At 40.8% G+C, this 27,498-nt stretch overlaps 1 protein-coding gene across 1 annotated transcript; it reads left to right on the top strand.

Moving 5' to 3' along the window:
* The first annotated feature begins 22,598 nt into the window (after window positions 1–22,598).
* LOC132825053 (interferon gamma-like) lies at window positions 22,599–23,574 on the top strand. Its single transcript, XM_060840059.1, has 4 exons — window positions 22,599–22,761; window positions 23,010–23,078; window positions 23,168–23,362; window positions 23,455–23,574. Exons 1-4 carry the CDS (start codon window positions 22,645–22,647, stop codon window positions 23,572–23,574), a joined length of 501 nt encoding a protein of 166 aa, XP_060696042.1. The 5' UTR covers window positions 22,599–22,644.
* The last annotated feature ends 3,924 nt before the right edge of the window (window positions 23,575–27,498 follow it).

The following is a 27,498-nucleotide window of genomic DNA, read 5'->3' as shown; positions in this document are numbered from 1 at the left end:
CTGGAAGGGGTCTTGGGAACCAAGGTCAAGATAGAGCCAGTGTCCCTCCTCTTGGGTTTGCCGAATCTCCCTTCTTTGGACACACATGAGAAGTAACTGTTTAATATTCTTTCATACTGTGCAAGGAAGAACATTCTGATGAGTCATAGAGACATAGAGATGTACAGCATGGAAACAGACCCTTCGGTCCAACCCATCCATGCCAACCAGATGTTCCAACCCAATCAAGTCCCACCTGCCAGCACCTGGCCCATATCTCTCCAAGCCCTTCCTATTCATATACCCATTCAAATGCCTCTTAAATTTTGCAATTGTACCAGCCTTCACCACTTCCTCTGGCAGCTCATTCCACACACGTACCACCATCTGTGTGAAAAAGTCGCCCTGTAGGTCTCTAAACCTATGCCCCCTATTGTTGGACTCCCCGACCTCAGGGAGAAGACTTTGCCTATCCATGCCCCTCATAATTTTGTTAACCTCTATAAGATCACACTTTAGCCTCCGACACACCAGGGAAACAGCCCCACCCTGTTCAGCCTCTCCCTATAGCTCAAATCCTCCAACTCTGGCAGCATCCTTGTAAATCTTTTCTGAACCTGAGCTAGGTGTTGGAAAATCCTCAGGGATTCTCAGGGTGGTGTAGGTCAGTTATACAACACATCCCCCTGGACCTCCTTACAAGTATGGTGCACCAGAAAATGGAACTCTTTCATAGGATGTGGCGGCCCTTTTTGAACCATATAGACACAGACTTATTGGCTATATTGGTCAGGGCCTTTGTGTAGCCATGAGGGCTGTGTCTGACAGGCCGGGGGCCCCTGGGAGGAAGAATTCCGAATAAATACGGATATACCAACTGATGTTCCTGGTGATGGGGAGCTTTGGTGGGGTTGCGCTGAGTGTTCTAACTTAATTTAGTTTTATTTGCCTTGGTTCAATTTGTTTTAATTTAGTTTTTTTAATTTATTTATTAAATTGTAGTATGGGTTGGGACTTTTCTGCTTGTAAACTGTTTGTGGAGTAAAGCAATAGTTTGTTTACCGTTATTGTTGTTATATTATAAAATTGTTATACTATTTTGTAGTAATTTTATAATTTTGTAAAAAATTCAAAATCTTTTCCTCAATAAAAATATTTACAAAAAGAAATTCATTTGGTCCTTCTTGGACACCTCTCTCTTCATTCCTGACCTCTCCATTTCCATTGACCAGACATTTACTACAAACCCACCACTCGAATAACTACATGGACTACACCTCCTCCCACCCAGTATCCTGCAAAAACTTCATCTCATTTTCCCAATTCCTCCACATCTGCTTGGACGAGGAGACAGTCCACTCCCAAGCATCCCAGATGTCCACCTGTTTTGAACGACGTGCTTTCCCCCCTCTGTTGTACAGACAACCCTCCACCCCACCTCCTCCACTCCCTGCTCCACTGTTTTATACCCCTCCCCTCCAAATGCAATAAAGATGGAGTCCTCATTGTCCTCACATACCACCCCATCAGTCTCCGCATACAATGTATCATTCCCAACAATTCCACAAAGTCCAATGAGACCCCATCACCTAGAACATCTACTGTCCCCAGCCCTCTTTGCCTCCCACAAGGACCATTCCCTCTGCCAATCCTTGGTTTGCGCCACTCTCCCCGCCAACCCACTCTGAAACCCCAGGCACCTTTCCCTGCAACCGTAAAAGATGCAAAATCTACTGGCACACCAACCCCCTTAACTCCATCTAGTGGCCCAAATAGTCCCTCCAGGTGAGACAGAGGTTCACTTGCCTCTCCTCCAACCTAGTTTACTGGATCCGGTACTCCTGATGTGGTCTCCCCTAGATGTTTTGCTGAGCATCTCAGCCGGTCCCGCAGGGGCCAACCTGACCTCTCAGTCACCACTCATTTTAATTCCCCTTCCTACACCCTCTCCAACATGACCATCCTCAGCCTCTACCATTGCCACTGCGAATCAGACCACAAATTGGAGGAACAATACCTCATCTTCTGCCTGAGCAGCCCACACCCTGGAGGACTCAACATTGAGTTCTCCAATTTCAAATCATCTCCCTTCCCAGTGCCACCCCCTCTCTTCCATTCCTCTGAGCAACCCTTCCCTCCAGCTATCAACAGGATTCATTTCTCCCATCGACCAACCAGGCTGTACCCTCTACCTGTGTCCCATTATCACTACTTCACTAGTCTACCCCTCTCCCCACTCAAAACTCTCCCCCACTAACATCCCCCCTTTATCTTCAATTCCCCCCACACCCCCCCCCAGTCCTGAAGAAGGGTTACACCTGAAACGTTGACGACTCCACCTCCTGATGCTTGCTGTGTTCTTTCAGCCTCCTGCTTGTCTACACTGAGCCACTGTGCCACTCCAAAACTGTAAGAGTGGACCTTTACCTACATTCCATCTTGGAAAAGCTGTGTGGAGCAGTCCTCTCAGCCCTTGACTGCCCAATTTCTTCAATATGTCTCAAAACAATACTATGTTCTCATTAGCATACTCAAGGAGCTCCTTTAGGTGAAGGACCTGGACACTTGAAAAATGGCTGGATCCAATTTAGGACCAAACATTTTTCAGCTGCTTTAGGAACTGATGAAAATTGGTCCCCTAAACTGGACATCAATACATCTATTTTATGCTTGTAAATTGTGTTGAAATTATTATAGAAGATTTAAGTATAGAATCACAGAAATAGACCAGTGGGTCAACTTATCCATGATGACCAGATATCCTAAACTAATCTAGTCCCATTTGCTCGCACTTGGCCCATATCTCTCTAAACCTTTCCTATTCATATACCCATTTAGATGCCTTTTAAATGCTGTAATTGTACCAGCCTCCACCACTTCCTCTGGCAGTTCATTCCATATACACACCAGCCTCTCTGTGAAAAAGTTACCCCTTAAGTCCCTCTTAAATCTTTCTCCTCTCATCCTAAATCTATGCCCTCTAGGTGTGGACACCCCCACCCCAGGGAAAAGACTGTATCTATTTACCCTATCCATGCCCCTCATGATTTTATAAACCTCCATAAAGTCACCACTCAGCCTATTTATTGAAAATTTATTTTGAAAAATGTAAATGATTGCTCATATAATGTTGCTTTATTGTCTCCCATTTGTATAGTCATGGCACCTTTCGTAAGCTTATAAGATTACAAATGATCAGGGAAACATTAAATAGATCAGTAACCACTATCTATACAACGGAAAAGCCTGCTAACTCAGATTTCAGCATCACAGGAAACAAATGTTGGCTCCTAAATGTATATCAAAGTGATTCGCATGCAAATAACATGGTATGTAAAAGCCACATTTACAGGAAGATTACATATGTAAATTTTAACAGAGTTCATACCTCATGTGTGCACCAATGGAATCGCTTATTCAACAACCTCAACTGGGTAATCTAATGTTTGACCTGAACCAGAAGCCATACATGTGACTGAACAGAAAGTGAATTCCCATAGTGGAACACATCACTTCAGCACGTCAGTTATGCTGAATAATTTGATTCATGGTTGAGATTTAATTATTCCATATAATGTTTAGCATGGCAACTCAAAAGCAAACAAAATTTCTATATTTCAAGAGTAATATTAGACAGATTTTATTTAAAAATGACCATTTGAAACAACAATGAAAACTTGCAGGAGGCTACATACATTTAAAAGTACTTAATGCTGGCAGGTTGTTTGTTGGCACTTAAGACTTACTACATTAAAAGCTAAAAATCACACAACACCAGGTTATAGTCCGACAGGTTTAATTGGAAGCAGGAAGAGCACAGCAGTTCAGGCAGCATCCAAGGAGCAGCGAAATCGATGTTTCGGGCAAAAGCCCTTCATCAGGAATAAAGGCAGAGAGCCTGAAGCGTTTCAAGTTTAACTGGGTTTTTGTTTTCTGTCCTGAAACGGTGACTCGAATTTGCACATAAAATATGAGATTCCCTGCAGCTTCAATGTTACCTCAATAGTAACTTGTGGACCCATCAAAGTAGAATGCAACATCTTTCTTTGCCAATACGTTTTACATAGACATTTATTTCTGAGGTATGGAGTGTGGATGGTGAGGGGATACATGAGATGAAGCATTGTCTAGGCTTGACAAATTCTTACTAACCCATCAGTAATGAAATCACGAAAGTTTCTTTTCAACCTTTCCGAACAGCCAAGAACAAAACTACTTCAGTGGCAGCCTTGCCATCAGCCCTTGTTGCATCATATGTAATTTCCCAAAATGATTTTCCGTTATATGAAAGGAAGTGTTTTTGATGAAATAATAATGGTATTAAAAAGCTCAGATCCAAATTTAATGCATGATCAAATGCATTACAATGTTAATTAAAAGAGACATGTCGGAAAATAAGCAGTCTCCATTCCTGAGCTGTGGTTAGCAGATGAATGACATATGCCAACAGAATCTTTTAACTGACAGATCGCAAGCTTGAGGTTTTTGCTAATTTCAAACTTCATTCCATCATCATTTTCTAAAATGTGGTGGGTGAGTCAACAAGTCAAAAAGGATAATGTATCATCTCAAAGTAAAAACATAAAGTATCTTTATTAGAAAATAGCCTTTTTTTGTAGTAAAATCTCAATTTTTATGTATCAGTGAACGGAACTGCTGTTGATGAGTTGACTTCCTAATTCTGAACTTAACCCAAAATTTATGGGTGGTGCAGTGGCTCAGTGGTTAGCAGTGCTGCTGCACAGTGCCCGAGACCTGGGTTTGATTCCCCCCTTGGTACTCTATCTGTGTGAAGTTTGTACATTCTCCTTGTGTCTTGTGGGTTTCCTCCCATGCTCTCAAGATGTGCAGGTCAGGTGAATTGGCCATGCTAAACTGCCCATTGTGTGAGGTGCATTAGTTAGGGGTAAATATAGGGTAGGGGAATGGATCTGGGTGGGTCATTCTTTGGAGGGTTGGTGTGGACTTGTTGGGCTGAAGAGCCTATTTCAATACTGTAGTGAATCTCACCTATTTAGCTTATGAAATTTGTGCAGCATTATGTGAATATTATTTTCCGAAATGCAGGCCAAAGTAAGCTACATGAGTAAAGCAATTAATCATTCTTTATGAAAGATAAGTATTTGTTACATTAAAGATAGCTTACACTATATAGGTCTCAGTGTCAAATTTTAATTTGGCACTGAGTAATTTAATATGACTACATGCCAAATTTTGCATTGTTGTTAGAGTCTTTTGGATCCACAAGTGGTATAAATGTGCTATCACACAACAAAGCAAATGACTCTTGACAACCGGATGGTCAAAGGTAGAACTTCTGCATAACCTTTACACACTCATAAGCTTTAGCATGCTGAGGACCATATTGCAAACATGCACTTCTCAATACAACAATCAGTTTCAATCAGCATCGATGAAGCACAAATGAGTCTCCAGCTGATGGTCACCACATAAATACAACTAATTACGCAATATCTGTATAATTAACAGAGTGGGTATTAGCTATTGGGAGACCATCTTATCAAGTATGCCATTCTTTTAGATTAGATTAGATTACTTACAGTGTGGAAACAGGCCCTTCGGCCCAACAAGTCCACACCGACCTGCCGAAGCGTAACCCACCCATACCCCCTACATTTACCTCTTACCTACCACTACGGGCAATTTAGCATGGCCAATTCACCTGACCCGCACATCTTTGGACTGTGGGAGGAAACCGGAGCACCCGGACGAAACCCACGCAGACACGGGGAGAACATGCAAACTCCACACAGTCAGTCGCCTGAGTCGGGAAGTGAACCCAGGTCTCAGGCGCTGTGAGACAGCAGTGCTAACCACTGTGCCACCGTGCCGCCCACTATTATATGATCTTCTGCTATTATATGATCTAGGTCACCTTAAAAGCTAGGTCAAGCCTCATTGCCATGCCATTGGCAGGTCGTGTGAACCCTCCAGGCAGTTCATTAGCTCTGGCTGGGTGCAATATTAAGTGGCTCAGACACTGTAGTAATGTGTAGGAAGACTCCAGAGTGAAAAGTCAAGTGTAGGGAGAAAGCACAGGCCTACATTTACTTATTTACGGAGCCAGGAGAAGGACCCCTACTTTTCTTGGCTTGACAATAATGCAATGGAAACATTTCTGTACTATTTATGAAATGGCTAGCAATGTTCCAACTATATGAACATTTTTTTCCTCAGGCTTAACCCCATCTACTTTCAGACTCCCCACATTCCCATTGAACCATTTTATGTAATGGTTATTATCTTCTCTTTTATCCTCTCAGCCCCTGACTTCTTGCATTGCCATGCTAACTAACTGCCACACCCCTTTCCCTTTGAAGCGAGGGTATGGTCACTTTAAACATCTTCCACTCCTCCCGCAATACTCCTTACCCTTCCATGCTATATCATTTTCTATCCTTAAATATAGATCTGTGCCCTTCACTGTCATTGTCCCCTAGGCATCCCATCCCACACTTGTTTCCCACTTTCCCCTGAACAGCATGTGCTGCCCTCGAAACCCTTCCTGACCTTAAATGCCCAAAATCCCTGAATTGACAGCTACCCACTCCCAGACTAACCTGTGAAGACTGCCCCAACTGAGTATGGCTCAGCCCCTGACTGATGTCCCTATAACTCTCCAAATGTGTGACGAACTTGGACTTGGCCTGCAGAATTGACTGTGGTGAAAGCCGTGGCCTGGAATTATATGGATCCACAAACCTGATCACCTGGAGTGGCTGACTGACTGAGGCCAATCCCATTACTGAGATCACTTAAGGTCTTTGATGAATGGGCTGGCACGACCTGATTGATTATAGTCCCCTTTCACTTAACTAAGGACTACTTAGCTTAGACTTTCAGACATAGGCATTAGTTTTAACCACATGCAATGTGTTTTATAGAGTTATAGAGATGCACTGCACGGAAACAGACTCTTCAGTTGAACTCGTCCATGCCGATCAGATATCCCAACCCAATCTGGTCCCACCTGCAAGGGTCTGGCACATATCCCTCCAAACCCTTTCTATTCATGTACACATCCAGATGCCTTTTAAATGTTGCAATTGTATCAGCCTCCACCACTTCCTCTGGCAGCTCACCCCATACACGTACCACCCTCTGAGTGAAAAGGTTGCCCCTTAGGTCTCTTTTATATCTTTCTCCTCTCACCCTAAACCTATGCCTTCTAGTTCTGGATTCCCCCACCCCAGGGAAAAGACTTTGTCTATTTATCCTATCCATGTCCCTCATGATTTTATAAACCTCTATAAGGTCACCCCTTAGCCTCCGACGCTCCAGGGAAAACAGCCCTAGCCTATTCAACCTCTCCCTATAGCTCAAATCCTCCAACCCTGGCAACATCCTTGTAAATCTTTTCTGAACCCTTTCAAGTTTCACAACATCTTTCCGAAAGGAAGGAGACCAGAATTGCATGCAATATTCTAACAATGCCCTGTACAACTGCAACATGACCTCCCAACTCCTGTACTTAATATTCTGACCAATAAAGGAAAGCATACCAAACACCTTCTTCACTGTCCTATTTAATTGCGACTCCACTTTCAAGAAGCTATGATCCTGCACTCCAAGGTCTCTTTGTTCAGCAACACTCCCTAGGACCTTACCATTAAGTGTATAAATCCTGCTAAGATCTGCTTTCCAAAAATGCAGCACTCGCATTTATCTGAATTAAACTCCATCTCCCACTTCGCAGCCCATTGGCCCATCTGGTCAAGATTCCGTTGTAATCTGGGGTAAGCTTATTCGCTGTCCACTACACCTCCAATTTTGGTGTCACTAGCAAACTTACTAACTATACCTTTTATGCTCCCAACCAAATCATTTACATAAATGATGAAAAGTAGTGGACCCAGCACCGATCCTTGTGACACTGCACTGGTCACAGGCCTTCAGTCTGAAAAACAACCCTCCACCACCATGTCTATCTTTGAGCCAGTTCTGTATCCAAATGACGAGTTCTCCTTGTACTTCATGAGATCTAACCATGCTAACCAGTCTCCCATGGGGAACCTTGTCGAACGCCATACTGAAGTCCATATAGATCACATCTACTGCTCTGCCCTCATCAATCCTCTTTGTTGTTTCTTCAAAAAACTCAGTCAAGTTTATGAGACATAATTTCCCATGCATAAAGCCATGTTGACTATTCCTAATAAGTCCTTGCCTTTCCAAATACATGCACATCCTGTCTCTCAGGATTCCATCCAGCAACTTGCCCAGCACCAACGTCAGGCTCACTGGTCTATAGTTCCATGGCTTGTCCTTATCACTTTCCATAAACAGTGGCACTACGTTAGCTAACCTCCAGTCTTCCGCACCTCACCGGTGACTATCAATGGTACAAATATCTCAGTAAGAGGCCTCACCATCACTTCCCTTGCTTCCCACAGAGTTCTGGGGTACACCTGAACTTTTACACATTTCAAGACATCCAGCAGTTCCTCTTGTGTAATATGGACATTTTTGAAGATGTCACCATTTATTTTCCTACATTCTGTATCTTTCATGGCCTTTTCCACAGTATGATGAAAATACTCGTTTAGTATCTGCTCCATCTCCTGTGACTACAAACAAAGGCTGCCTTGTTGATCTTTGAGCGGGCCCTATTCTCTCCCTCGCTACCCAATTGTCCTTAATGTATTTGTAAAAACCCTTTTTTTATTTTTACTTTTTATTTGTTCTTTTTGATTTGTTCACAGGATGTGAGTGTCGCTGGCTGGGCCAGCATTTATCGCCCATCTCTATTTGTCCAGTGGGCAGTGAAGAGTTAACAACATTGCTGGAGCCATATGTAGGCAGGATCAGGTAAAGATGGCAGGTTTCCTTCCCTATAAGACGTTAGTGAATCAGATGGATTTTAACAACCAATCAATAATGATTACATGGTCACTATTAGGCCAGCTCTTTATTCCAGATTTCACTAAACTTGAATTTCATCATCTGACATGACAGCATTCAAACCTATGCCTCCAGAACATCTCCTGGGGTTCAGGATACTCACCCAGTGACATTATCATTACTTCGCTACCTCCTGCTCTGACAACTGCTAGCACTGCTCTAAATGTGACATTAATGTAGCACTATGTGGTGCAGCAACACATTCACCTTTGACTGTTCAGTACCAGCAAGTGTGACAAATGGCCTCGTTCCTTCTCTGCTTTAAAAAGCCAGCCAGCCCAGAGATGTTACAACCCTGATAGTTTTCATCAAAGTAGCAAAGCAGTAAAAGGCCGGCCAAGCCAATGATGCTGTGAGTTTCCAATTAAGTGCAAAGTGAGTGAGTGCTAAGAAAGCAAGCTAGGAAATATAAGATGCATCCTGTGTGCTGTGATGAGATAGTGTGCATAGATGTGTGCAGCACAGTCAGCAATGTATAGTGCCTGTGATCTCCAAAATGCCACGATGCTGCGATGAGGCTGGTGTTGTTGATGTCACATCCATGGACATAAGATGGTGACAGGCCCTGCAGATGGAGAGCTCAACAATGCAAATAATAAAATGGCTGCCAAATATTTTAATTTTTTTTAACTTATTGAAAGAACTAATTCTCAGTGTTTGAAAAGTCACATATTTTAGTAAATATTTTTATTTCCTCTTCTTTTCTAATTACTTTGAGAATCAGATAAATATTTTCAGTCACTTGCACATATAATACATGCTGTAGTTTGTTTTGGCAGACACCTCGCAATTTCTTTTATTATTTATCCATGTGCAAGTTTTTGCTCAATGTGGTTTCTGTTGGTTACAAATGTCATGCTAGGTATGTGCTATTACTGGTTTACTACGTGCTGCTTTGCAATATTAAATACAAATGTGGCACTTCAAGTTTCAGTGTTGTGTTCTCACTTTTGACTTCATTCTGTACTCAGTCCAAACCTTGCTACTTTGCAGCACAAATGCTTTCCTCTTTGCTCAGTACCACATGTATTTCATATCAAAGAGCTCGCATTTCCTATCTGCAGTATCTAAAGCAGTTCCTATTTTCAGAATTAGCATTCTGATTTTTCATATCTTCTGGTCATCAATTTTGTTCTCCAAAGGTTGTGTCATGATGAGTAGTGCACAAGTGATTTATGCAGAATTGTGTAGGTAATACACTGAACTTCACTAAATTTAGAGGCACATGATAATATGTGTCTCTTCAAACTATACAATAAAAAAGACAAACCAAATGTCTGGCTATCTAATCTGAGGTTTGCATCTGTTGTGGTTATCCTTCTGTCAGTACTAAAACTACAACATCCTTGATAAGCCTATACCCTTCTAATAGTGAAAAAGCACAAACAATTTCTCCAGGCTTTTCTTCTCTGACAAGATCACCAGATAAATATTAATAAAATTGGATTAGGTCTTCCTTAATTCACTCAAAGGGCGCTCGAATAATCTGCAGATTTCTATTGTTATTCGTGGAAGTTTTTGCCGAGTGTTGATTATATTATGAGGTTACATTCTCATAACAACTCTGAATTCCCAGTTTGTTATTTAGAATTTTTGTCCACAATCATGATTTATCTTGAAGTGCTGCTCTGCATTTACTTTCTTCACATAAATCTCTTCAATGAGAGGCTTATTACATTTTTGTCTCTTCACTTTGGATAGTTTTCTCAGGTTCCATGGTCTCAGAAAATTACCATCAATACAATCTGATTTGGTATGTATCAAAATGTAGAGAATTTGTCATGAGCTCAGGAATAAATGGATAAAGCAGCCTGAATATGTCCTCTCAGGTGTTTGGGTCATTAGAATCATAGAATCCCTACAGTGCAGAAAGAGGTCATTTGGCCCATCGTGTCTGCACCGACCCTTCAAAGAATATCCGACCCTCTCCCTGCAACCCTGCAGTCACTATGGCTAATTCCCCTAGTCTTCAACTTCCTGGACATTATGGGGCAATTTAGCATGGTCAATTCACCTAACCTGCACATCTTTGGATCGTGGGAGGAAACCAGAGCACCTGGCGGAAACCCATACAGACATGGAGCGAATGTGCAAAATCCACACAATTACCTGAAGCTAGAATCACACCTGGGTCCCCGATGATATGAGGCAAAAGTGCTAACCACTGAGTCACCGTGCCACCCATTTGCAACAGCAGAATTGTTGAGTACACCAATCTGTAGCTTTGTTAGCTAGCACAGCCTTTAAACTTTGATTGCTATCAAATCAGAAGATAAACTCTAAGACACACACAATGCATAGTAATGATTGAAGCACCGACCTAGAGAAGGTAGCTAAAAATCACACAACACCAGGTTATAGTCCAACAGGTTTATTTTAGATTAGATTAGATTCCCTACAGTGAGGAAACAGGCCCTTCGGCCCAACAAGTCCACACCCTCTGAAGAGCAACCCACCCAGACCCATTCCCCTACACCTAACACTATGGGCAATCTAGCATGGCCAACTCACCTAACCTGCACATTTTTGGACTGTGGAAGGAAACCCACGCAGACACAGGGAGAATGTGCAAACTCCACACAGACAGCTGCCTGAGATGGGAATTGAACCTGGGTCTCTGGCACTGTGAGGCCTCAGTGCTGACCACTGTGCAACTGTGCCACCTATTGGAAGCACTAGCTTTCAGAGCGCTGCTCCTTCATCACCTGGTTGTAGAGAAGATCGTAAGACACAGAATTTACAGCAAAGTTTACAGCGTGATGTAACTGAAATTATATATTGAAAAATACCTGAATTGTTTGTAAAGTCTCTCATCTTTAAGAATGAACATGTTGGTTTAGGTTCTTTCATATGTAAATTGCAAAACTTTTTTAAAGTTACATTCTCAAGTGAACATTAACAATTGGTGTCATGTCGGCCCAGATAATGCATTGAAGGTGTGAGGTGCCCTGTGTCAGACTGTCTGTGCCACAATGGTCAGACAGATTCTCATCTAAAAAACGGATTTAAGAATCTTACATGGATTCATGCAGTTTTTGAGCAAACTAAAATGTAATTCTGCCCAGCTACTTTGCGTTGTTACCTGTCCCGAAGTCTGCCTTGGAAGACGGTCACCTGAAAGTCTGAGGTCGAATGTCCCGGACCGCTGAAGTGTTCCCCGACTGGGGGGAAACACTCCTGTCTGTTGATTGTTGTGCGAACACCATGCGGCGGACATGACACCAATTGTTAAAGTTCACTTGAGAATGTAACTTTTAAATGTTCTGCGATTTACATATGAAAGAACTGAAACCAACATATTAATTCCAAAAGATGAGAGACTTACCAAAAATTCCAAGTCTTTTTCAATACATAATTTCAGTTACATCCCACTGTAAACTTTTGCTATAAATTCTGTGACTTACGATCTTATTCTCCACAACCACCTGATGAAGGAGCAGCGCTCTGAAAGCTAGTGATTCCAAATAAACATGTTAGACTATAACCCGGTGGTGTGTGATTTTTAACTTTGTACACCCCAGTCCAACACTAGCATCTCCAAATCTAGAGAAGCTAGTTTGAGAAGATAACTTGCCGTTAGATAGTAAAAGCAGTATGTAATGGATAGAGCGGCACGGTGGCACAGTGGTTAGCACTGCTGCCTCACAGCGCCTGTAGACCTGGGTTCAATTCCCGACTCAGGCGACTGACTGTGTGGAGTTTGCACGTTCTCCCCGTGTCTGCGTGGGTTTCCTCCGGGTGCTCCGGTTTCCTCCCACAGTCCAAAGATGTGCGGGTCAGGTGAATTGGCCAAGCTAAATTGCCCGTAGTGATAGGTAAGGGGTAAATGTAGGGGTATGGGTGGGTTGCGCTTCGGCGGGTCGGTGTGGACTTGTTGGGCCGAAGGGCCTGTTTCCACACTGTAAGTCTAAGTCTAAGTCTAAGAGCCTACACTCCAACAATTGGACAAAATTCTGTCGCTGAACCAAATGCAGTTGTGAAGGTTAGTGGAAGGAGTGACTTGGCCTCTAATGGAATCTTGCTGCCTGAACTTTGACACACGCAGCCACAGAGGAGTCCAGCAGTTGTGTAAAAGAAATGGCTCTGAAATACTTGGAAGTGGTTTCAGTCTGAAGTGCTGAATAAACAATTCTAATTGGCGGTTGGAGGTACAATGTGGGTATATGTGAAACTGTTCACATTGAGAGGAAGAATGGAAAAAATTGTATTATTTAGATGGGGAATGACAGCAGAATTGCAAGCTACAGGTGGATTTAGGTGTCGTAGTGTGTGAGTCATAAATAGTTAGTATTCATGTACAGCATGTAATCAGAAAGAATAATGGGAATCCATCCTTTATTAATTTTATGTAAAAGTAATAAGTAAGGCCATTGTGCTCACATGGGGAATTGTTAAGACTACGTCTTTGGTACTTGTGTGCAGTTTAGATCTCATTCTTCAAGGAAGGATGTCAATGCATTGGAGGGAGTTCAGAGGAGATTTACACAATTAATGAATGGATTACTTATGAGAGTAGGTTAGAAAGGCTGGCAATGCATCCATTGGAATACCAGAGTGACTTTACTGAAGTGTGTAAGATCTTGAACGGTCTTCACAAGTTGGATCTGGAAAAGATGTTTCCACCTGAATCAGTCCAGAACTGTTTTAAAATTAAGGGTTGCCCTTTCACAATAGTGATGAAGATTTTTTTTCTCGCAGAAGGTTTTGTGGTTTTGGAAATCAGAAGACAGTGGGGACAGAGTTACTGAATATTCTTATGATGGAGTTAGACAGATTCGTGTTAGACAGAGGAATTAAGGGCTATCAGGAATAGATGGGAATGTGGAAATCTAAGCACAAACAGATCCTGGTGGTATTATTCCTAGACTGTTATGCTAGAGACCCAGGAAATATCCTGGGGACAAGGTGTGAATCTTGCCATTGCAGATGGTCGAATTTGAATTCATTACAAAAAGATATGGAATTAAGAGTCTTAATGATGAGCATGAATTCATTGTCAATTGCTGGATAAACCCAGGTGGTTCACTAATGTCCATTAGGGGAGGAAACCTGTTACCCTTATCTGGTCTGGCCTATGTGTGACTCCAGAACCAAAGCAATATGGTTGACTCTTAACTGTCCTCTGGGCAATAAATGCCAGTTTTGCCAGTGATGCCATTATCCCATTAATGATAAAAAAAATCAATGTTTTCGAATACTGGAGCAGGTTCCTGGAGCCAAATGATCTACTTCTACTCCCATTTTGAATGTTCATATTTAATCTCTCCTAAAGGTTCCCAACCAGCTTCGCTGTCAATGTGAAGCCATTTGATCTCATTCCAAGTGGTATTATGGCATCAACTGTATACGCTAGATCCAACAAAGTACATAAACTCCATCAACAATGGAGTAACTCATAGCCTATGGCAGAAGCTGGTGGACTACACCCAATCTTGGGCTGACAAGTGACAAGAAAAGTGGCATGTTGGGTTCACAACTGGCTGAGAGGCAATAAGCAGAGACACAAAAGTCGGTGGAGTTGTGGATAGTGAGGAAGGAAGTGGTAGGTTACAGCGGGATATAGATAAGTTGCAGAGCTGGGCGGAAATGTGGCAAATGGAATTCAATGTAGCTAAGTGCGAAGTCGTTCACTTTGGTAGGAATAACAAGATGATGGATTACTGGGCTAATGGTAGGCTACTTGGTAGTGTGGATGAGCAGAGGGATCTTGGTGTCTATGTACACAGATCTCTGAAAGTTGCCACCCAGGTAAATAGTGCTGTGAGGAAGGCATATGGTGTACTGGGCTTTATTGGCAGAGGAATTGAGTTCCGGAGTCCTGAGGTCATGTTGCAGTTGTATAAGACTCTGGTGCGGCCTCATCTGGAGTATTGTGTGCAGTTTTGGTCGCCATACTATAGGAAGGATGTGGAAGCTTTAGAACGAGTGCAGAGGAGGTTTACCAGGATGTTGCCTGGAATGGTAGGAAAATCTTATGAGGAAAGGCTGAGGCACTTGGGGCTGTTCTCATTGGAGAAAAGAAGGTTTAGGGGAGATCTGATAGAAGTGTATAAGATGATTAGGGGTTTAGATAGGGTAGATACTAAGAACCTTTTACCGCTAATGGAGTCAGGTGTTACTAGGGGACATAGCTTTAAATTAAGGGGTGGTAGGTATAGGACCGATGTTAGGGGTAGATTCTTCACACAGCGGGTTGTGAGTTCATGGAATGCCCTGCCCGTATCAGTGGTGAACTCTCCTTCTTTATGGTCATTTAAGCGGGCATTGGATAGGCATTTGGAAGTTATTGGGCTAGTATAGGTTAGGTAGGATTCGGTCGGCGCAACATCGAGGGCCGAAGGGCCTGTACTGCGCTGTATCCTTCTATGTTCTATGTTCTATGTTCTATATGTTTCTGTAACTGCAAGTCTGTTTCCAGTGGGGATCCTTAGGGCTCAGTGTGGGGGCCCTTGTTGTTTTTGATGTACATTAGTTGAACATAGAACAGTACAGCACAGTACCGGCCCTTCAGCCCTTGATGACGTGCCAGCTTTTTATCCTACTCTTAAGATCAGACTAACCTAATTTGGACTTAAATGCAGGCAGTATGATTGAAAGGTTTGTGGATTACATGAAAATTGAAAGGGTGGCAAATAGTTAGGCGGATCCATAAAGTGAGGGATGGTATCAATAGATTGGTTAGATTGACAGAGCAGTGGTATATAGAATTCAAACCTGGAAAGTATGAGATAATTCATTTACAGAGAGCTAGTAAAGCAAAGGATTACACTATCGATGTTAGGATCCTGGTAAGTATTGAAGATGACAGGGACATCGTTGTGTATACCCACAGATCCATGAAGGCAGCAGGATGAGTAGATAAGAAGGTTGAGAAGGCAAATGGAAAGCCTGCCTTTATTAGCTGAGGCATCGAATACCATAGCAAGTATGTGATGCTGGAACTGCATAAAATGCTGATTAGACAATAACAGGAGTGCTGCTTGCAGTTCTGGTCAACACATTATAGGAAGAAAATGATTGATCTAGAGAGGGTGCAAAGGAGATTTAAGAGGATGGTGTTTTGGTCTGGAGGATCCGAGCTATGAGGAAAGATTGGACAGGCTGAAGTTTCCTTGATGTCACTCTTGGTTAAATTCTGCCTTGCTGTCAAAGGCAGTCTCTTGCCTAACCTCTTTTGTTCATGCTTAATTTAAGGTTGTAATGTTGTCTGGAGCCAAGTTGGTCTGGTGAAATCTAAACTGAGCATTGGTGATTAGGTTATTGCTGGGCAAGTAGATAAGGGAATCAATGGTTTTCGGAAAAGGCAGGAAAGTGGATATGAAAAATGGTGGTACAGCGACTCTTGTTCCTATTTCTAATGGTCTAAGTACTGTTTGATAGTATTGTCAATGACATTTTCCATCAAGTTTTGACGATTGAGTGTAGATTGATTAGGGCGGTGTTGACTTACATTGGATTAGACCTGCTTTTTGCCAATTGCCACATTAAGAAGGAAATTGGAGGGAAAGTTAGTTAAGAAGGAAATTGGAGGGAAAGTTAGAACAAGGGAAGTCAAGAAAGACAACTGTATCAATGAGGCAGAAAACTCAGAAAGGGATCATGTTGTAAGGTTGAGCGAAATTGGAGTTGATGGGAAAGGTGAGGGCAGTAACAAATTAAAAATACTATACATGAATACACGAAGCATTAGAAATAAGATGGATGAGCTTGAGGCTCATTTGGAAATTGGCAGATACGATATTGTGGGGATAACTGAGACATGGTTTCAAGTGGACAGGGCCTGGGAAATGAATATTCAAGGCTACACGTGCTGCCGTAAGGACAGACTGATGGGCAGAGGTGGTGGGGTGGCCATGTTGGTAAGGGATGATATTCAGTCCCTTGCGTGGGGGATCTAGAATCAGGGGATGTAGAGTCAGTGTGGATAGAGCTGAGAAATACTAAGGGTAAAAAGACCCTCTTGGGAGTTATCTACAGGCCTCCAAACAGTAGTCTGGATATCGGATGTAAGTTACATCAGGAGCTGAAATTGGCCTTTCGCAAAGATGTTACTACAGTTGTTATGGGGGATTTCAACATGCGGGCAGATTGGGAGAATCAGGATGTATTGGACCTCAAGAAAAGGACTTTGTGGAGTGCCTCAGAGATGGATCCTTAGAACAGCTGGTCCTGGAGCCGACCAGGGAGAAGGCAATTCTGGATCTGGTATTGTGCAACGAACCAGAATTGGTCAGGGACCTCAAAGTGAAGGAGCCATTGGGAAGTAGTGATCATAATACAATAAGCTTCAATCTGCAATTTGAGAGGGAGAGGGTACAATTGGAAGTGACAATTTTTCAGTTGAATAAAGGGAACTATGGTGCAATGAGGGAGGAGCTGGCCAAAGTTCAATGGTGCAATACCTTAGCAGGGATGACAGTGGAGGACCATTGGCGGATATTTCTGTATATAATGCAGAAGTTGCAGGATCAGTTCATTCCAAAAAGGAAGAAAGATCCTAGGAGGAGGCATGGGTGGCCATGGTTGACAAGGGAAGTTAAGAAACAGATAAAGTTAAAAAAGAAAAAGTATAACATAGCAAAGATAAATGGGAAAACGGAGGACTGGGAAGCTTTTAAAGAACAGAGGATTACTAAGAAGGAAATACGCAAAAAAAAAAATGAGGTACGAAGGTAAACTGACCAATAATACAAAGGAGGATAGTAAAAGTTTTTTTTAGGTATGTGAAAGGCAAAAAAATGGTTAAGACTAAAATTGGGCCCTTGAAGACAGAAACAGGGGAACATATTACGGGGAACAAAGAAATGGCAGAATTGAATTGGTACTTCAGATCTGTGTTCACTGGGAAGACACAAGCAATCTCCCTGAGGTAACAGTGGCTGAAGGACCTGAAATTAAGGGAATTTATATTTGCCAGGAATTGGTGTTGGAGAGACTGTTAGGTCTGAAGGTTAGTAAGTCCCCGGGGCCTGATGGTTACATCCCAGGGTATTGAAGGAGGTGGCTCGAGAAATTGTGGATGTGTTGGTGATTATTTTCCAGAGTTCGATTGATTTGGGATCAGTTCCTGCGGATTGGAGGGTGGCTAATGTTATCCCACTTTTTAAGAAAGGTGGGAGAGAGAAAGCAGGAAATTATAGACCAGTTAGTCTGACCTCAGTGGTGGGAAAGATGCTGGAATCTATTATAAAGGATGAATTTACGACACATCTGGATAGTAGTAACAGGATAGATCAGAGTCAGCATGGATTTATGAAGGGGAAATCATGCTTGACTGTCTTCTGGAATTTTTTGAGGATGTAACTCTGAAGATGGACGAGGGAGATCCAGTAGTTGTAGTGTTCCTGGACTTTCAGAAAGCTTTTGATAAAGTCCCACATAGGAGGTTAGTGAGCAAAATTAGGGCACATGGTATTGGGGGCAAAGTACTAACTTGGTTTGAAAATTGGTTGGCTGATAGGAAACAAAGAGTAGTGATAAACAGCTCCATTTTGGAATGGCAGGCAGTGACCAGTGGGGTACTGCAGGGATCAGTACTGGGACCGCAGCTTTTTACGATATATGTTAATGATATAGAAGATGGTATTAGTAATAACATTAGTAAATTTGCTGATGATACTAAGCTGGGTGGCAGAGTGAAATGTGATGAGGATGTTAGGAGATTACAGGGTGACCTGGACAAGTTAGGTGAATGGTCAGATGCATGGCAGATGCAGTTTAATGTGGATAAATATATGGTTATCCACTTTGGTGGCAAGAACAGGAAGGCAGATTAAAGGTAAAGGGGCAGTACAGAGAGATATGGATGTTCTTGTACACCAATGAAGGTAAGCATGTAGGTACAGCAGGTAGTAAAGAAGGCTAATAGCATGCTGGCCTTCATTACAAGAACGATTGAGTATAGAAACAAAGAGGTCCTTCTGCAGCTGTACAGGGCGCTGGTGAGATCACACCTGGAGTACTGTGTGCAGTTCTGGTCTCCAAATTTGAGGAAAGACATTCTGGTTATTGAGGGAGTGCAGCAAAGGTTCACGAGGTCAATTCCTGGAATGGTGGGGTTACCTTACACTGAAAGACTGGAGCGACTGGGCTTGTATACCCTTGAGTTTAGAAGATTGAGAGGGGATATGATTGAGACATATAAGATTATTAAAGGATTGGACACTCTGGAGGCAGGAAACATGTTTCCGCTGATGGGTGAGTGCCGAACCAGAGGACACAGCTTAAAAATACGGGATAGACCATTTAGGACAGAGATGAGGAGAAACTTCTTCACCCAGAGAGTAGTGGCTGTGGAATGCTCTGCCCCAGAGGGCAGTGGAGGCCCAGTCTCTGGATTCATTTAAGAAAGAGTTGGATAGAGCTCTCAAGGATTGTGAAATCAAAGGTTATGGAGAAAAGGCAGGAACAGAATACTGATTAAGGATGATCAGCCTTGATCATATTGAATGGTGGTGTAGGCTCGAAGGGCAGAATGGCCTACTCCTGCACCTATTGTCTATTGCCTATTGTCAGGTTGATGTTACTATTGCAACTATTCTGGAACAGCTAAGTTCAGGATACAGCTAATCCTAGAGCGCAGTTCTTCAATCCAACAGTCAGGATGTTATTAGTGCCCATAGCCTTTCCTGAATCCAGTGCCTTCACTTACTTCTTCATATAATCTGGAATCAATTCAATTGGCTGAAGTCTGGCATGTTGAGGACTTCAGGATAAGGCCAAAATGAATCATCCACTTTGTACCTCTGGTTGAAAATGATTGTAAAAGTTGCTTGAGTCTTGCCTGACATGCTAGGTTACCTCATCATTAAGGATGGGGATGTTTGTTGAGCCTTGTCATCAGGTTAATTGTTTAGTTATTCATCTTCACCACAGAATTTGATCTGCTCAGTTGGTTATGGGATCACTTAAATCTGCTTATCATATGCTGCTGCTGTTTAGCATTCATTCTCTCTAATGCTGTAGCTTCAACAGATTGGCACCCAGCACCCAATTACCTGCTCTGCTTATGCTGTTCCTGGCATGCACACCTACATTCTTCTTTGAACCAGGATTGATCCTCTGACTTGCTGATAATGGTCAGGTGACTTATATGCTAGACCATGAGATGACAGTTTATCATAAACTACATTTAATTCTTCAGCATCTCAAATTTTGAGATATTGGATATGGTCTGAATTTATTCAATTTGGTCTTGTGTAGTACAAGACGTCATGATAGATGGATACTGAACTTGAAGATGGAACTTGGTCACCACATAGAATCCCAATAGTGTGGAAGCAGGCCATTTGGCCCATTGCATCTGCAGACCTCATTTTTTACTCATTTGGCCCATTGAGTCCATACTGACCCAACAAAGAGCATCCCCCCCCCAGACCCACACCCCTACCCTATAACTCTACATTTCCCATGGCTAATCCACCATGCTTGCACATCCCTGGATGTTATAGGCAATTTAGCCTGGCCGATCCACCTAACCTGCATATCATTAGACTGCGGGGGAAAAAAAACAGAGTATCTGGAGGACATGGGGAGAATGTGCAAACTGCACACAGGCAGTTGCCTGAGAGTGGAATCAAACCTGGGTCCCTGGCACTGTGAGGCAGCAGTGCTAACTGCTGAGCAACTGTGCCACCCTGAATATCTTTGGATTTCAAATGACAACAATTTTTTTTCACAAAACATCTATTAGCAACTTGATAGCTGTAGTCTTTTTAAATAGAATATTATAAAATAAAATAAACAACTCTGCACAAAATGTTTACATAGCACTGAGTGTACTTCTATGCTGCCTTACGAACTGATGTCTGTGCTAATTATTGGGAAGAGATATAAGTGATAATGAAGAGGAGAATTTCCTTATTATGAGAATTTAGACCTCAAGGTGTTCTAGGCCTTTCTCTCTATTCAATACTGATGGATCCCATACCCTCTCTTGGTCTGACCTGGTGATATATTTGGGAAAGGTATTGGAAGAACCAGGTACTTTGGTTATGATTCAATGAGCATGCCTGTATCAGACCATTTCTTGATTAGACATTTGGACTGCCTTCCCAATTTTGACACACCATCAAACAGTCAGCAGGGAGATTTGCAGAGTTGATTTGCCAGGTTGTGTCTTCTCTGCTAACCTTTCTAAAGAAGGCCTCAGGCCTGAAGCCTAATTTTGATCACATCTAAGGTCTGACTGTTTTGCGTCTAAAACTCAATTCTCAGTTTTGTAACTGGCAAGACTGGAGTTCTGCAATTTTCATTATTCTGTGCCAACCAAGTAATAATAATCTAATAATGGTACTTTTCTACACCATTTCTGTAACATTTCTCAAATCTGATTTAGTCTTTGATGTCAGGCATAATATTAAGATTTGTAACTTCATTGTCTAAAACCTCAATACTGATCTCAGCTTCTCCAACTTTCTAAGGCATCTAAGCATCTATCCTTATGTCACTGGTTCTACATCAACCACAACTAAGTGGCTTCCCCTCTTCATTAGAAGGTCTTCCAGTACGTTCTGGTAGTCTGACAGGGACAGAGTAAAGAAGCATCACTTTGTGGTCTGACCTTCTCCAGCTTGAGAAAGGAGTGGAAAAAAATGCAGCCTCTTGACATCCTTTCCACAAAAATATTCTGCTGAGCAAGGCCGCCGATGTCGTAAGATTGCTGATTGGTTTGAATTTCCAAGATGGGGCGGGGGGGGGGGGGGGGGGGAGTGGTGATTGCTTCAACCCATGTAACCAAAGAGCGGATTCTGATGAGGTGTGAAAACCTCCAGTTTCAAACTTACTGCCGTGAGTCACATTAATTACTGACACAAGCAAGAACTAAACTAACGCAGACAAAACCTGCACTTCTGCTTTACACCTGAAATCAACTGGAGAATAAAAGATTCAAAATACTAGCAGACTCCATCTTTTGAAACACTGGCAAGTCCAGCTACTGAGGTTTATTTCAAATTCAAATATAGGATTCAGCCATAAGGGTGTGCATTTGAAGATAACTCATGTCCAAACCCTTAATCGCTTTTTGTAACAGTGCTATCTGAGCAAAGCAAACCATTTGCTTGGGTGTCAAATTTTAACCAACATGCTAACTTGCATTTTAAATCTACACAGCAACCATTACTCCTCCAGGTGATCAAAACCATAAAGTGAAATGAAATTTGCAATCAATAAATCACTTTGGAAGTAATCAGCATGGGTTCGAGTTTGGTTCATGCACTGAGGAAATTTTAGTTGACTGAATAGTTTAAGACTTCCAAATAGATCATAAAGATGTTTATCCCTTTCCTCAAAATGTACACATTTTTTAAATATGAAAGAAATAATTACTTAGAAGTGGTGATCAAGTCAGGAGAGGCCTGCTAACCACAAACATTTTCCCACACCAGAGAATGTTTCTTTCGAAGGATCCCTGAAAACTCAGACTGATCAGGATCTACGTAATCTGCATGGGTGATGTGTCAACTTGTCACTTCATTTGAAGGAAATTATTAACTGAAACCTCACAAACCAAACCTCAGGGCTACACCAACGTTTGTCCCATCCTATCTAACACCATCTCAACTTCAATGAATTGCAAAGCATGTGTGAGCTGGGTATTTTTGAAGTGCCAAAAATACACAAGTAGCAAGTATAAATGTAAGAGGGAACAATGCTTGGCATCAGTCTTACTCGAGTTAGATCAGAGCAAACAAAGAGACTCACAGCAGTGACTTTGCGGGACTGTTTGATCTTCTCGAAACTATGATACTTTTTACGTGTTTTATTATTGGAATGGTCAGTCATGTACTTTCAGATTCTGCTGCATGTGCGCCTCCACAACTATTGGATGAACAACTAACACGGTTGAGCCAAGAGTTTGTAAGTACTGATATTAATGTGTAATGCTTTCATCGTCTATACCTTTTGATGTCGTGTAGAATGATTATTCATATTGCGTACCATACAAGAGTTAATTACTTAAGGAATGTACTATTTTGCGAGATGCAAAGCTTAATTTGATTGTTCAACTTACCCAACAGAAAGATTTTGAGTTGAATTTGGCTTTATATTGCAAATGCTTAAATTTGGATTCTTATTGTATCACTTGTCATTTGAACCGTTTCTAGAATATAAACCACCCGGATGTTGGAAATGGAGGGGCAATCTTTACCAATATGTTAATGAAATATAAACAGGTGAGATTCTGCTGAAAGAATTTTTCTGTATTTGAACATGCTTCCATTCCACTCCTGTATTCATGTAACAATGATCATTTATCTTTCAGATACCTGAAAAAAATGTTATTTTGGAGGCTGTACTGCGCTCATACTTGGACTTATTCAAGGTTTTAAAGCAACAAAGTGAAGTCAAGGAGCATATCAGCATTGTTGCTAACAGCTTGAATGAATGTGTGACATCTGCAAAGTACAAAATGCAAAATGACCTTCTCAATGATCTCAAGAAATTAAGCAATATCAAAGTAAGCTTCTTTCACATTGCCTTTATATTGATTTCTCAAGTTGAAAACTAATTAGATGTATTTTAAATCTATGTTTATCTTACCATTGACAGTGGGATGATCAAATGGTTCAGCGCAAAGCAATCCTTGAACTTCGTGAAGTTCTGAACGTAGTGAAAGATACTGGGAAAAAAAGACGCAAGAGGAACATGGGAAGGAGGCCAAGGATCTAAAGATTATTTTAATGCAGTTATTGAGTAAAAATAGACATGTCCATAAAAATCAAAAGTTAACATATTTATTTCATATTTAATAATTTATAATTGCTGCAAAGACAAGTTTGTTATTTTATTGTTGATTTTACTAATTGCTCCTTTGTGTCAGTGGACTTTGAATATTTATTAGATAATTATGTAGTTTTATGAATTAAGGTGAAGCTTTTACTGACCTAAGTACAATTTGAATTTGGCAACATTTTAAAAAAATGTTTTTGATCAAACATCTTAAAACCATATGTTTTATATGGCCAACAGATTGACATTTCAAAAAATGGCAGAACCTACAAATGCCTATATGTCTGAGCAGAATATAATTAATTCTGGTACAAGTTTTATGCATCTTTCCATTAAGGAAACACTTTCTTTATAATTACAGAAGCCTAAGCTGTAACAGTTTCATCTTAAAAAGACACACTGAGCAATGTGCACATCTTTTTAAAAAAAAGACAATATGAAATCTACTTTTGTCAGATTTGTCTCTGAAATGTGCTATTAATGAACAGAATAAAATATATAAATTTATTTTATATTTTGAGTTTGGATCTATGTGAACATCATTGCAATCTCAATCAACTTTTGTGGCATAAGTGAAATCAAACCAAACTTGGCCTTCTGACCATTAAGCTACACTGCCAGATGAAATGGCTTTGGGCCTTGTCAATCAGAAATGGTTCAAGAAATGGATAAGTGATAAATGAACAGAAGAGTTAAGCTCAATGCATGCAAATCCTAATGAGATGGGCTAAAGACAACACTGTAAAGTATGACAAAATAACTTGCCAACACAAAGTTCTTTCCTGGGAGGACTGTTCCTTCTGGAATAATCACTGGAAATAAATTACATCTTCACGCTGGAACAATGTAAAAATCTTCAGTGTTCTTTGCCATATTTACTAGAATTATGGACATCTGATTTATGGATGCATCAAAAAGCAAATGATTGGAAATGGAAACTGAAAATTGATGGCTATTCACTACTACTGCTGTCTGATGCGATGGCTCAGTAGCCCATTGGATCATAATACCCAACTAATCCACTTAAAATTGTTCCACAACATTCTAGGAAGTTCAATTCATAATAAAAGGGCATATGACAATATTAAAATGTACACTGGTACTCTTGATGAATAAACTATGTTTAAAATAATTTTCATGACCTATCAGGTGATCAGCAATGTCATAAGTATGGGTTTACAAAACAGGAAAGATGGTCTTGAATTTTCTTCATGGCTCATCCTGGAAATTTGACTCAAAATATATCAATTTATAAATCTTTTCTGCTTGTATCAAATTATGACCAAATTTACTGGGAATTATAATTCTATGTGCCAGCTTATAATATCAACATAGCCATCGAGGAACCATCATTTAACCAGCTTTCATGTTTGCTTGCTACAACTTGTTAACAACTTTCAGCTGGGTAACTTATTCATTTTTATTGGGAACAACAACACAACAATAATCAATTTAAAGTTCTTTGAAGAAAGTATTGAAGAATTGCAATACTGATGACTTTGTTTTTGTTTCTATATCTGAAATTCTGATCGTATTTTAAATAAATGCATTAAAATGTTAAATTGCAGGAAATTTGCTATAAGGTTTTGTAAAGGTTGGGCCACTATTATGAGTAAATGTATGTTTGAATGGAGACTTTGAATATAATAGAGCAAGGAAATTTGATTATGTTGTATTTATTTGCATAACTCATATCCAAATTCTTTGGTCTTTTCAATTACTTAATTTGACCTCAGATTGTGTGTATCTATAGGCACAATAACAAAGAAAATTTCAGAGCAACCAGGAATGTACAAATTGCTACCAGTCTGAGTACTGAGGTAATAAACATAGACCTTTCTTGGAAATACCATCAGGAGAAAGAGATTGATTTGAATAAAAGTGGATTGAATTGAGCGTTGATAAATCCCCGGACCCAGATATGCTTCATCACAGTATATTGAAGAAAGTAACAAAGAGGCGGTGAATAAATTGACAATTAACTTTCATAATTCTATAGATTCTGGAAAAGATTCTGCAGATTGGAGGTAGCAAATGTAACTCCACTATATCAAAGGGAGGAAGGTGAGTGGCGAACTACAGAACTGTTAAACTTGATGTTAGTAGAGAAAATATTAGAATCTATTATAAAGAATGCAATAACAGGACATCCAGAAAAGAATGATAAAATTGAGCCAAATCACATTGGACTTATGAAAGTGAAATCATGTTCAACATTTTGGAGTTTTTGAGGATGTTATGTACAGTATACACAAAAGGTGTATTTGGATTCTCAGAAAGTTTTTGAGTAGGGATTTCACATGAGATTAATAAATAAAATTGGCGATTTCATGTGTTTGGGGAACATAATGTATGGGTTGAGAATTGCTCAAAAGTCTGAAAGTGAAGAATAAGAAAAAATGGATCATTCACATGGTCACAAACTGTTACTAATGAGGTGTCGCAAAGGTCTACATCTGTTCTAATCTATATAAATTATTTGGATATGTGGGTTCTGTTCCTTTACAATGTAACTCTGTGATCTGTAATGACTTTGTATGATCTGCGCTGAAAGGTTGGGTGCTTTAGAAACCTTTGTTGGTATGCAGACATTTGTTTCTGACTTACACTCTCTGCTCACTCCATAGTACTAGCAATTCTCTGGTTATACCTGTTTCATTGTCCTCTTTTTTTAAAGAAGAATGATCTGAGTCTCAGAATAGTTAGACAATTGATTGCTAGACAAAGTTGTTGAATTGGTTTCTGAGAATAGGTTGTGCTGTGGATGGTAATCCCATTTTTGCACAAGTATTCTGTACAGATTTGTGAAAAATTTGTTTTGTTGCCCAGCATTTGATGATTATTGAAATGATAGTATAGACCATTTGTAACGCCGGACCATTTGAATGAGAATACTGAAGTGATGATGTGATATGCATCACTCTCAACTTAGCATACATACCAATGTATCCATTCCAGTACATCAAACAAACTGAAATAGTGCTCATCGTGTCAGCAATAACTGCACTCATTGTATTGCTAAGTCATTAAACAATGGGAAATTTAGGGAAGGAATCTGCAATAAGGACGTCATCTGCCTTGCGCACTTTTTAAAAAAAATGTTCATTGGGTGTGGGTGTCACAGGTTAGGCTAGCATTTACTGTATTGCCTGTCCCTAAATTAAAACTCAGTCAATTTGCTGTGGGTCTGGGGTTACATGACCAGCTGAGGATGTCAGGTTTCCTTCCCTAATAAACCAGATGGGTTTTTGTGACAATGGACCATGATTACATGGTTACCATTAGGCCAGTTCTTTATCCCAGATTTTATTGAATTCAAATTTCACCATCTGTCATGGCGGGATTGAAATCCATATCCCCACAGCTGGTGTTCTGATTTGCTGGTGCAGTGAGCTACCTAATAAGATAAGAGCCCATGGTGTTAGGGAAACCTGGAAGAAGAGGTTTACTTGGAAGCATGTTGCTGGGGTTATAAGGCAGGGAATGGTCAGGCATGTCTTATTGCGCAGGAATTGGTGACAGCAGTGGTGAGTATTGCCATAGGCTGAGCCATTACCACTGGGAAACCTCGCCACATGTCAGAGAGTGTCTATAGAGATGGAATGCCATCTCATTTTAATTCACAAACTCTGGTAGTGAAATCTTAAGGAGAGGCTAAGATGAGTTAAATATATTTTGTTACCTTAATATTGTTACTTCCATATCTTTCAGCACATGTTGAGGAGGGATGGTCAAGTGGTATAATTAATCCAAAGTAGGCAATTAATCCAAAGACTCAGGTAATATATGGGGTCTAGGTTCAAATCCTGCAATGGCAGGACATTTTAAAAAATTTTTAAGAAGTCTGGAATTATCGTCTATTTC

The sequence above is a fragment of the Hemiscyllium ocellatum genome, chromosome 19 (assembly GCF_020745735.1).
Source record: "Hemiscyllium ocellatum isolate sHemOce1 chromosome 19, sHemOce1.pat.X.cur, whole genome shotgun sequence".
NCBI classification, from domain to species: domain Eukaryota; kingdom Metazoa; phylum Chordata; class Chondrichthyes; order Orectolobiformes; family Hemiscylliidae; genus Hemiscyllium; species Hemiscyllium ocellatum.
The sequence above is the reverse complement of the archived record's forward strand: the minus strand, read 5'-3'. Positions and strand labels throughout refer to the sequence as shown.